An 11,111-nucleotide genomic window follows, 5' to 3' on the forward strand; every position below is an offset into this window, starting at 1 on the left:
ATGGAGCGCAGGGTGACCGAAGGACCCAGACCAAGGCCCCCACCCCAGGCCACTGAGAATGTGAGTCGACCAGATGACACTGCTCCTGCCCTGGAGTCAGGTGCAGGTCCCCATTCTAGGACTGATCCTTGCCAGGAAAGGGGGTTGCTCCAGCTTGGAAGGACTGGGTAGAGGGGGCAGGATGACTGGCTGCCTGAGGTTTCATAGGAGTTGAAGCCTTAGTCAAATCTGAACCCACCTGGAGGGTGGAGGGGTGGGGTTTCTCCAGGTTCCACCAAGATCTGAGGACTGGCAGTCAGAGTCCCCAGGTAATGCCCCAGCCTGGACCACCAACCTTGAGCAAGAGCCATTGTCAGATCTGGAACTGAGGGAGACAGAAAAGTTACAGGTGGGAGCAATGTCCTGGGCACGAGCAGGAGAGGGGACACCTTCAGGGTCCCATGGGAACTCACACCCCACTGACCATGCCCAGATCTCCAAGGACCTGGTCGACTTGCAGCTGGCCACCCACCGCCTGCAGGAGCAACATGAGGCTGAGACCTTCCAGCTCAAGAGTGAGGTGGGCACCCGCTCAGGTGTGCCAGTACCAGGGTGGGTGGGGGTCACCTGAAGAGAAACATGCCGGAGGGTTCAGGCGTGTGGGTGGGCACTCCAGGTGGGTGTGCCCACACAGGCCCAGGTCAGTTCTCTCCACCTACCCCCTTGAAAAAGAGCAGCCAGCAAGGATCCTAGGGCACCACCAACCAGGTTCAGGGCTGCCTCCACCCCATGGCGCTGTCCACAAGCCAGGGCACTCTAAGCTGTCCCCATACTCACATCCAAGTGGTTGTCTGCTGGATCCAGTGGCCCACCTGCAACTGCTTACCTGGTCAACCTGCATGCAGATCCTGCGGCTAGAGAGCAGGGTGCTGGAACTGGAGCTTCAGGGGAAGCTGGCCAGTCAGGAGCAGCGCCAGGCATTGGCACAGGATGATTATGATGACCACAGACTCAAGTTTGCTGTAAGGACAGGAAGGAATTGATAAGTAGTCTGGGGGTACTGGGTGGGAGCCTAGCAGGGGTGGTGGGACACGGAACCTGTGCACCCAGCTCTCACACCTTCCTTCCTACACAGTCCCTGAAGTCCAGTCCACAGAAGCCAGGGCACTGTGTGTATGTGTAACCACATGCCCAGGCATTCCCAGTTGGATCATGACCTCGTGGGTGAGTGGGGGGGGTGAGGGCACAGTGTGCCAAGTGGGGAGCATGGACTCAGTGCCACCATCCTTGTGTGACCACAGCATCTGAGAGAGTTGGAGAGGGTGCTGGAGCTGCAAGGGGCCCAGCAGAGGACACTGGAGACACGTGTGTGAGTGATCACCTGGGATGGGACAGTTCAGCAGTTGTTGCCAAGGGGCCACGGGAGCCCTGGCTGGGTCCACTGACCTTAACCCATGTCTGCAGGACAGCCCTAGGACAGCAGCTGCAAGGAGCCCGAGAGGAGGCCAGAGTGGCTGGACAGTGGGTAACCACACAGGCCCAGGTGAGTCCTCTCTACCTACTCCCTTGAGAGAGCAGCCAGCAGTGATCCTAAAAGCACTATTAACCAGGTTCAGGGTTGTCTCCACCCCCAGGTGCTGTCTACCTGCCAGGACCAGCTCCGAGAGGCTGAGGCTGAGAATAGCCGGCTACAGATGCAACTCAAAAAGCTCAATGAAGAGTATGCCGTCCAACTGCAGCGCTGCGCCTGGGACATGGCTGTGAGCCTCTAGTCCCTGGGAGCTGGATTGGGCATGAAGCTCAGCTGAAGGGTCCCAAGACCAGTCTAGCTCTGTCTCCCCCAGAACTATGCAGACAGTGTCGGCCAGCTGCCAGCTGCTGTGTCCTTGAAGGCATTCCTGGAGGCAACCCTGGAAGACATCCGGGCTGCTCACCGGAGCCGTGAGCAGCAGCTGGCCAGGGCTGCTCGCACCTACAGAAAGCGCCTGGCTGAGCTAAGCCAGCGGCAGGAGGAGTTCCTTGCCCTGCAGGGGTACACTCTCTCCCAACAGGTGAGAGGAATTCCAGTGCATGTGGTCTCATGACCCAGGGTGTGGCTCAGTGTGCAGCAAGCTCTGTCCAGGGTATTGTCACCGGGCCCTGTTGTGGTCCCCAAGCCCCAACCTTGATTCTCTGGGCCCTTGAGCTGATGTGGAAGCACAGCACCATGAGGGAGGGCAGGATGAGGCTAGAAGTGGAGCTCTGGAAATTGCAGTCCCAGGTGACCCTCCCTGCAGTGTCCATGTGGATCAGAGACCCAGAACTACCAAGGGCTCCTCCCGGCTCTGCTAAACCCGACCCTAGGGCCTCTGAGTGGCTCCCTGTTCATCTGACTGGGGCCCCCCATGCAGCCTAGGAAGGGACCTGGGCCACTGTTCTTGTTCCTAAAGAAAACACCTGGTGAAACCTCTCTGAGCAGGACATCAGAGCCACAGTGAGTATCTTGAGAACTGGGGTCAAGGGAAGGGAACTAACTTCACAGACTTCCTATGGGTGCTGGGGGAATGGGAGATGACTTACTGTGCCCTGGGTAGAGCCCACCAAGGACAGGGCATCTCAGGTAAGATCCAAGAATGGAGGCAGGGAGGCTGGGTGGTTCAGCTGGCAGAATTGCTGCCCAGGGGTCCTGGGCAGTCTCACTTCTGGACCTCTGTACTCCCAACCATACAACTAAGCCTCCACAGACTGGGTCACCAGAATCCAGCAAGGCAAGAGGCTGTGCAGTTGCCCCTGGAGACCCTGGTCACTATCCAAGCTTGCCTTGTGGTTTAGCACTCTCAAACCAGCCATCAGGTCAACCCATCCTAAGATTTTCCCAGGTAGCACCTCGAGGCTCAGGGAACCTCATCAGAACTAGGTCCCCAGTCAGCATCTGGCTGGCACTTGAGGTCCCTCCACCACTGCAGGGTCCTGAATGGAACCTCCTGGGCCCAGATCCTCCAGAAACTCCAGGACTTCTCTCAAGGCACCCAGGTAGTAGATAAAGGCAGGGCGAGTGGGTCTCATCTGTGCCTGGGCTCACAACTCCTTTTCCACCCACCCCAGGCAGAGCTGGAACGGGAGCGGGCACAGCTGCTGGCCCGGGCTACATCGGCTGAGGCCCAGCTCTCAGAGCTACAGGAGTATGTGGACCAGCACCTGGGCAGGTGGGCTGAACCCAGAATGCACACGCAAACATGTGTATGTGTATATATGCCACTATTCCCAGCCAAGAAGCTAACTTCAGTGTGGCCTATCCATCAGGTACAAGCAGGAAATCTTGAGGCTGAGGAAGCTGGTAGGTGCTGGGGACCCCTTGAAACTGGGAACTATGCCACAAGCCCAGCCTGAGCACCCAAGGACCCACAGGTGCTAGTTCAAGAAAAACGGAGCAGATTCTTCTCAGCCAACAAAGGAGCCATCCCTGCCCCTCACCCGACCCCCATAAACAAGTCAGGGTAGAGTTGAGTCTTTATTTTATCCAACAGTCCCTTTTGAGAGCCCAAGACACTGGAGTCCATAGCCTCCCTGCTTGGACCATCACAGGGGACATCATATGCCCAGACTCGGTCCAGACCCTCACCCACCACAGCCACTGACTCCCAGGTTGGGAGGGGGAATCGTCCAGACACTACACGGGCCCCCCTGGGCAGCTCCACCTGCAGCTTGGATTCCAACATCTGGAGCTATGAACAAAGACATGGGAACACGGGCTGAGGTTTATGATCAGGACTGCGGCTAAGGCCAGGGCTTGGGCTTGGTATAATATTAAGATCAGAGTTAGTTTAGGGATGTTGTTGTTGTTGTTGTTGTTTAATGCCGTTGAGTCGTAGACGACTCATAGCGACCCTATGAATGAACAGCCTGAGCACTGTTCGTACATAGAGTTTCCAGAGGCAAGCCATTTTGGAAGTGGATGCCGCTCCTGCTTCCAGACTTGATTTAGTCGGGAAGCTCCAGCCAACACTGTCCACCATGGGTGCCCATTACCACGATTGGCACATCACTGTCACAGGCTTCAGCATCACAGCAACCACAAGTTACCTCTGTACAGCAACGCACAGACCAGTGCTATACCAAGTTTAGGGATAGTGTTAGAATTATTAAGATTAGTGTTTAAAATAAACTAGGCTTTGGGATTGGTTTAGTTTTAGAGTAAGGGTAAGGTGAAGATTAGGGTTAGGGATAGGGCAGGATGTGGCCTGAACCTACCACACTGGGAGCAAGGAACACAGACAAGTTGTGGCAGTCTCTCAGGCTGACCTGTGAAAAGAGGAAGTTACTCAGCAGGTGAATGCCCTCTCAGCCAGGGGAGAGAATGTTAAGAGTCACTGGGGTTTCAGAGGCCCCACATCCAGTGTGATCAAATAGCAGGAAGTAAAATGTGGGATCTGAAGATGCAAAACCCAAGCTTACCTTCCAAAGATCCTCGCGGAGGTAACACACCTTCCTGGCACAGCCTGCCCTCCACGCATGTAGCCGGGCCAGCCCCACTAACCACGGGTTCAGCTCATAGCCTACGGCTGGGCGGAGGCCACACCTGTAAGCTGCTAACACCTAAGGACAGGGAGTGGGCGTGGGGACAGTGGTGGGAGGAGGTGGTGCCACCAGAAGGGTCAGCAGGAATCAGCAACTCCGTCCCACCCTCTACATACACAGCCCTTACAATCCTGCCATCACCGGAGCCCAGATCCACCATCTTTCCAGGGCGGCCTCTCAGCAGCGACAGTACATTTTCCACCTGGCGTGCGCTCGCGCCCACATACGGCACCTATGCGAAGGGGCGAGGTTGGAAGGGCTAGAGCTTTCTTAGCCACGCCCACTCCAGAGCCTGGCAGCTTTGCAGACCACGCCTCCGCCCCGCCTCTGCAACCTTAGCCCGGACCAAGCTGGGCCCTACCTCGTGTAGTCCAGAGCCCAGTCACGGGCCTACCACGAGTGGGAACACACTAACCCCGCCCCTGACTCGCCACACCCGTAAGAATCTTAAACTTCACCTTAGACTAAGCAGGTCCCACCGTTAAGGTAGCTTTGGACCCGCCCCAGACTGGCCACACCCCGTATCATCTTAGCCCCGCTCCTAGATTCGGCCACACCTTAAAGCCGCTTTAGCCCCGTCCCATGCTCCGTCCTACTTCTGGTGCTGCTTTAGCCCCGCCCCTAGGCCAGGTCCTACCATTTGGCAGTCTTAGCCCCATCCTCCGCACCAGTCCCCTTCCAGTTTGCCCCAACACACACACACCTGCAACCGTAATGGCACGCGACGGAAACCTGGCTGCAGCACTAGGGCCCACACGGCGTAGGCGGCCAGGCCAGAGCCCGCCGCCACCTGCAGCAGCTCCAGCGCACTCAGTCGGCGCTCACGCAGCTCTGTCAGTGCCTCGGCAGGGTCATCATGTTCCATGGCTGCGGAACACGAGGGTCAGGGTCGCCCCGTCCTGAGGACCCATCCCAGCTCATATCTGAACCCCCCCAAGCTATGGCCTGAGAGCCGGGGGAAACTGCCCTAACTGCACCCTCATTACCTGAGGCCGCGGTGCCGGAAGTGAGGGAAGGGGCCGGGCAGGTGGTGCCGGAAGTGGCTGAGCCGAGCCCGCAAACTCGGTCCTTCACAAACTATACTCGGCTGGGGTGCAGGGGCCTTTCCGGAAGTTCCGATAGCCACAGCGCGCACCTGTTTCCCCAGGGCCATGTGGGTCTGGCCCCACCAGGCCCTACTGAAAAGCCTACGGGGTACGAGCATATTATTGGGATAGTTATTTGGGACCTGCCCTGGACACTGGGAATTCTCTTTAACGCACTGGACTAACTGAAATGTCAGCAGTTTGAACCCACGACCACCCACTCCACAGGAGAAGAATGAGACAATATACTTATGTAAGGATTACACCTCAGATACCCTACAGAGCAGTTCTACTCCGTCCTAATAGGATCACTATGCATCATAATAGACCAGAAGGCTAAGGGTCTGACTTGGGGTTTGGTTGTTGTTGTTCTGGGGATTCGCTGGAGCGCATACTCAGGTTCGAGGGAGAAAACGTCCCACAATCTGGTCTGAACACCCAGCAGAAACATGGTGCCGGCTCCCTCCAGGACTCAGATCGCAGCTCTGAGCCTAGCTTTGAGAATACAGTTCCTGCTGAGGCTGGCGACATCACGATCCCAGGAACAGGGCATCAGCGCGTGAGCTCGGTAGGGAAGGGTCTCCAAGGATCCGAGCCCTGGTTTAAGAGCTAGCTGCCGCACCAGATAACTGCTCAGGTCCCTCCAACAGCTGGAAGCAATTAGCTGAGTAGGCGGGAAATTGGGGGAGGGGGTCAGAGAGAGGGGGCGGTTCTGGCGCGGAGAAGGGCTGACAAGGAGGAAAGGTTTCCCAGCCGAGAAGACAGATGCTGGCTCTCTGTTGAGTGTGGGAGCTGGGTGTACCGGATGTAAGGGGCCCAGGCCTCTGGCGGCTTGCCCAGCCTGGGGGTGGGAGTCAGAGTCTCAGGAACTGGAGAGAACCCTCCCTTCTCTAGAAAACGTGAGGCAGGCTGAGGAGGGGGAGCGGGAGAAAGACAAGCCTTCCAAGACCATCCTCACACAGTACTAGGACTGGGAAGCAGAGTGGGAGCACAGTCATTGTCGTCCCCCAATGGGGTCGTAGATGGTCCGCTCTGCTCCTTGACAGCTTCAGAAGCATGAGCTGGAATGGGCTACTTTCCAGAGCACTGCCCTGCTTCATACATAGAGCACCTCCCTCCTTCCTAAAGGATCCCTTGCTGCAGAAACCACAGCTCTGATGTCTCCTAGGAGACTGGAAGGGGCTGGGACCAAACCTCAAAGGACGGGCTTGGGAGAGCTTTCCCACAGCACCCCAGTCTGTGGTCAGTATCCGTGTTATTCCTACTGCCTGGCTCCTAGAGGGATGCAATAAAAGGCTATGGCAAAAGGTTGTGGCATGGACGACTTGCCCCATACCCACGTTTGATGCTCTGAGCAGATTCCCAAGGAATATGAGACCCGCACATGGTGAGGGAAACAGGGACCTTTCTTCAGAACAACAGAGAAAAGGGGGCCTTCCCTAGTGCTAGCACCCTGAATTTGGACTGTGAGAGTAAATTTCTGTTGGCTAAAACCATCCACTTGTGGCATCTGGTACAGATGACTAGAGGGCTAAGACACAATGTTATGGGTGCTCCTGAGGTAATGAGAACTTCTTGGCCTCTCCCCTTTATGCTGACTGCAGAGAAGAGGGCTGATTGCAGAGACACTTGCTCTCAGGGATGGAGAGGAGGCTCCAGCACTTTCTTGTATAGGTGAGTGGAGGCCAGCCATGGCTCCACCCATAGCAATTGCTTTCACAAGCAGGTAAACTGGAGGGTGATTCACAGAGACAGCAGCTGGGTGTGGCTGGGCACTCCTTTCCATCCCAGTGACCCCTCGAGGGTCACCTGGACATGGAAATGGATGGAGACAGGATGGATGGTGGAAAACATTTTCTGATCTTTGTAGAGACCCTGGGGTTGGACTCTGAGTCCAGGGAGAGTTTTGGGGATGAAAGTTGTGAGCTCTGAATGTTGCTGACATCTAAAGCTGGTTTGGGCTTTAATGGGTGGGAAGGGGGCTGCAGGGTTAGGGGTTTGAGGAAATGAAGCAGAAACACTCTGAGGAGACAAGGGAATGGGAGGGTCATGCAGGGTACTCCTGCATCCCACAAGGATCCCCATGGCCCCTCTCCAGCAAAAGGCAGTCTGAACACTCTGAACTTGCAGCTTTCTGATCCCACCCCTGCCCAAAGAGTGGCTGTAGAAGGGTGTCCCCTGACCCCAGGAGGGATTTCTGGACACCAAGGAACCTCCTCTGCAAAGCTGGGGTCAGAAGTCAGCTCCTTCCCATTCCACATTCTGCACCCCCCCCAAGCCTTTATGCACTGGGACTGCTCCCCTGGAGTTGCTCTTTGTGAGGGACTCTGGCGGTGAGGAGGGGGCACAGCACAATGAACAAGTGGCAGGAAATGGCCCTGAGGCATCCCTAGAAGCAGCAGAGCAGACCCTGAGGTAGACCCCCACACTGCTCCAGTCAGGATGCAGGACACGTCCCCTGGATCCAGGACACAGGGGCCCATTCTTCCCAATGACTCTGCCACTTGGAGGGAGGGAGGCTGACTGCCCAGGCTCTGGACTGGGAGTGGTGTCTGCCTGCCCCCCAGCCTCTCAAGGGCCCCCCCCAGTCACAGTCATTGTCCCACTCCTGCTTAGAAGTAAGGAAGCACCCTGAGGTTGAGGATAATAGTTGAGTAGGGGGATCCCTATACCCTGCACCCCAGCCAGCACCCCGTCCCTGGACATGAGTGATGTCTGCCTCTGACCTCTCTAGCTGGGCAACCCCCAGCCTCAGTCTCTCCATCTGTGAAGTGGGATAGAGGGGATTACAGGAGAAAGGGCCGGGGCTGACTTGGACACAGACTCCATATTCTATGTTGACATAATCCATGTTCTCATCACTCTAGCTCCAAACAGCAACACACCCTATCCTCCCACGAGCTCTGGCCCAGTGCCCTGTCACAAGTCAGTCACCCCCAGTGGCAGTCACTCCCAGTCCCCTCAGACTAACGCCACCTCACAGGGAAGCAGGTGGGCAGCGTTGGCAGCTTCATAGACACGGCTGAACTCCTGGACTCGGGGGGCACAGCCCAGCCACGCCTCTCCAAAGCGGCTCCAGCCCATGAACAGGAAGGCACCAGGGCCAGGGTGCACCCCACAGTGCAGTGGGGTTCGGATGGAGGTTTGCACCCCACCCCCAGTCCCAGACAGTGACAGTGTGTGACGGAGGATGCGAGTGGCCGTCACTTGGATGACAGATTCCTGCAGTTCTGTGTCGTGGGTGACCCCCTGAATGGTCCCGTGGATCACTGTGGGAGAGACACATGGTGGTAGTACTCAAACAGGACCAACCCCATCAGCCCCCACCTTTAGAGGGACACTCACCAAAGTCGCCAGTGCAGGCAGTCAGAAGGAGCTCAATGTCACTGCAGGGGCGACAGGCACCTGGGAACACAGAGGTGGCTGCTCACCAAAAGGGCAGAGATTCAAAGCCACCAGCCGCACTGAGAAAGATGTGGCAGTCTGCTTCCGTAAGAATCGCAGCCTTGGCAACCCTATGGGGTGGCTCTACTCTGACTCAGAGTTTCTGTGCATCAGAATAGGGGCACTCTTGTGGCAAAGTCTGTGGGGTGCTGTGCTGTGGAATGGCTATCCACCAGCTGCCCCAATGAAGGAAGATGACATTTTTTTGATGAGTCAGAATCAACTCAGTGGGTTGATTGCAGTGGATTGACTAGAGTGGATTTTTAAAAACATTCAGCCCTGTCCCATTCATCCATCCTGGACCCACACATACCCCCTCCCCATTCATCTTTCCTGGATATACACACACATACACAACCCATTCATCCTGCCTCGACACACACATTACAGGAGGACTATGTTGAACAGCCAAGATTCCTCTTTCAGGTGCTAGACAGCTCAGGACCTGTGTGCATGCACCTTGCAGTCAAACCTAACATGGCGCATACTCTCAGGGCACACAGAAGGCACACTCTTTGCACGTGCACACTCCATGTCCTGTGACCTCCAGCATACCAGCCCGCTTAGGGTGGCAGGGCCTTGGGGGCCTGGGGTCAGGGGATAGAGAGATACACACACACACTCAGCCCATCTGCAGTGAGGTCAGGCTGCAAGAGCTGGGCCTGGTGCCCTGCGGGGAGGCTGCTGGCGTCTCCACAGCAACGGGCAGCACACTGGACTTTTGTGGGCTGGCTGGGGGAGGGGAGGGAGGTCATGGTTGGGCCGGAGTTTGTGGGCAGCTTTGATTTTTGTACGCTGGGTCCCCTTCTCCTCACAATCTCAATCCTCAGGGGCCAGGGACAGGAGGTTGTCTTGCCTGGTCACCCCTCCCTTCCACCAGCTCTTTTGGCTGAAGACACCCCAGGACCAGTGCGCCTTCATCCTTCCAGTCTCACTAGCTGTGTGGTCTTTGACAAGCTCATTACTCCTGCGGTCTCAGCTCTTTCACCTGCAAAATGGGCTAGATGCAGAATTCAGGCATAGTCTCCATTCAACAGTCACTTACTATCTGCGCTGAGGCCATGAGCCTGAGGCAACAACTCGGGGTGCTCGACCTCACGTAGCTCAAAGCGGAAGGCGGCCACTCTCCGGCTGATGTCGCCATGCAGTGTGGCCTGCAGGAAGAGGGCCCGGTGCTCACCAGGACCCCAGCGCACGCATCGACCCCCAGACAGGCCTGGAGCTTCTGTCAACAGCAGCACCAAGGAGCCACCCGCCCGCTCCACAAAGACCTGGGCGCCTGCGAAGTGTCGTGCAGGCCGCAGACAGGCGATAGCGGAACGCTCATCAGGGTCGGGGTGGCCCAGGGTGATGCGCAGCGCCCCGGCCGGGTACAGCCACTCCACCGTGCCCTCCGCACAGCTCAGGGCCAACGGCCGCACGCTGCCGGGCTCCTGGGTAAGGCCACTGCGAAGAGATGCGCAGCCGTGAGTCCTGGTCCGGCCCAGCCGCCCACCCCACCTTCCGCAGCCAACAGCCGAGCCCACTTGTGGAGAGGTAAGTTGAGGCACCGCATTCGCACAAGCAGAGAGTCGATGCCTGCCAGAAAACCCTCCATCTCAGAGTGGGCACAGCCTTGTCCCTTTGTGGCGGGGGTCGTACCTGCCAGTCCAACTGCAGCGGTCCCCAGAGTATCCGGCAAGGGCAGCCGCGGCCAGGAGTGCGCGGCAGAGTGCGCCCAGCAGCCCCGGGCGCAGCATGGCGAGCGGGGGCCCGGCCTCAGGAGCCAGCCGGAGAGCACTGGGACGGGCGGCGGCGGAGCACCGGGGCTCCAGCCGCCCGCGGCCGCTAGCCGGCCCGCGAAGCCCCCACATCACCTCGCCAAGCAGCGCGCCTGGCTAGAGGGGCGGCTACGGGAAGCCAATTGCGGCGTGACCCTGGAACTTTCCACCAATAGCTGCGGCACACGGGGCGGGGCCCGCAGCGGAGAGTGGGGATCCCCCTCCTGCTCTGGGTCGCTGGGTGGTCCTTCGCGACCCGCTCTCTCAGCCTTTTGGTCGTGCTGCA

At 57.7% G+C, this 11,111-nt stretch overlaps 3 protein-coding genes across 3 annotated transcripts; 1 reads left to right on the plus strand and 2 right to left on the minus strand.

Annotated features, from left to right (window-relative positions):
* CCDC78 (coiled-coil domain containing 78) lies at positions 1-3,281 on the plus strand. Its single transcript, XM_006897507.1, has 10 exons — positions 1-60; positions 473-559; positions 885-1,001; positions 1,281-1,348; positions 1,444-1,522; positions 1,614-1,739; positions 1,824-2,011; positions 2,925-2,991; positions 3,068-3,164; positions 3,262-3,281. The coding sequence occupies exons 1-10, from the start codon at positions 1-3 to the stop codon at positions 3,279-3,281; spliced, it is 909 nt and encodes a 302-aa protein (XP_006897569.1).
* A 147-nt stretch (positions 3,282-3,428) lies between these two features.
* On the minus strand, positions 3,429-5,401 carry FAM173A (family with sequence similarity 173, member A). Its single transcript, XM_006897508.1, has 5 exons — positions 5,240-5,401; positions 4,664-4,768; positions 4,414-4,554; positions 4,210-4,260; positions 3,429-3,683 (listed from the first exon to the last, which is right to left on the minus strand). Exons 1-5 carry the CDS (start codon positions 5,399-5,401, stop codon positions 3,429-3,431), a joined length of 714 nt encoding a protein of 237 aa, XP_006897570.1.
* Positions 5,402-5,518: 117 nt separating this feature from the next.
* METRN (meteorin, glial cell differentiation regulator) lies at positions 5,519-10,804 on the minus strand. Its single transcript, XM_006897509.1, has 6 exons — positions 10,707-10,804; positions 10,111-10,511; positions 8,967-9,026; positions 8,593-8,890; positions 6,424-6,462; positions 5,519-5,723 (listed from the first exon to the last, which is right to left on the minus strand). The coding sequence occupies exons 1-6, from the start codon at positions 10,802-10,804 to the stop codon at positions 5,519-5,521; spliced, it is 1,101 nt and encodes a 366-aa protein (XP_006897571.1).
* Positions 10,805-11,111: the final 307 nt, after the last annotated feature.

This window comes from Elephantulus edwardii, unplaced genomic scaffold (genome assembly GCF_000299155.1).
Source record: "Elephantulus edwardii isolate Elephantulus edwardi_28Jun2011 unplaced genomic scaffold, EleEdw1.0 scaffold00209, whole genome shotgun sequence".
Taxonomy (NCBI): Eukaryota; Metazoa; Chordata; class Mammalia; order Macroscelidea; family Macroscelididae; genus Elephantulus; species Elephantulus edwardii.

Excerpts from the sequence above, each read along its gene's own strand:
- FAM173A (XM_006897508.1), bottom strand. The coding sequence starts at position 5,401 with ATGGAACATGATGACCCTGCCGAGGCACTGACAGAGCTGCGTGAGCGC. Across the intron at positions 4,769-5,239 it reads GCGTGCCATTACGGTTGCAG|GTGCCGTATGTGGGCGCGAG; the intron begins GTGTGTGTGTGT and ends CCCTTCGCATAG. Across the intron at positions 3,684-4,209 it reads TGTTCCTTGCTCCCAGTGTG|CTCCAGATGTTGGAATCCAA; the intron begins GTAGGTTCAGGC and ends CTTTGTTCATAG.
- METRN (XM_006897509.1), bottom strand. The coding sequence starts at position 10,804 with ATGCTGCGCCCGGGGCTGCTGGGCGCACTCTGCCGCGCACTCCTGGCC. Across the intron at positions 10,512-10,706 it reads CGCTGCAGTTGGACTGGCAG|TGGCCTTACCCAGGAGCCCG; the intron begins GTACGACCCCCG and ends ATCTCTTCGCAG. Across the intron at positions 5,724-6,423 it reads GCCTGGGCCCCTTACATCCG|GCTTTTCAGTAGGGCCTGGT; the intron begins GTACACCCAGCT and ends CGTACCCCGTAG.
- CCDC78 (XM_006897507.1), top strand. The coding sequence starts at position 1 with ATGGAGCGCAGGGTGACCGAAGGACCCAGACCAAGGCCCCCACCCCAG. Across the intron at positions 560-884 it reads CCTTCCAGCTCAAGAGTGAG|ATCCTGCGGCTAGAGAGCAG; the intron begins GTGGGCACCCGC and ends ACCTGCATGCAG. Across the intron at positions 2,992-3,067 it reads ACTTCTCTCAAGGCACCCAG|AGCTGGAACGGGAGCGGGCA; the intron begins GTAGTAGATAAA and ends CACCCCAGGCAG.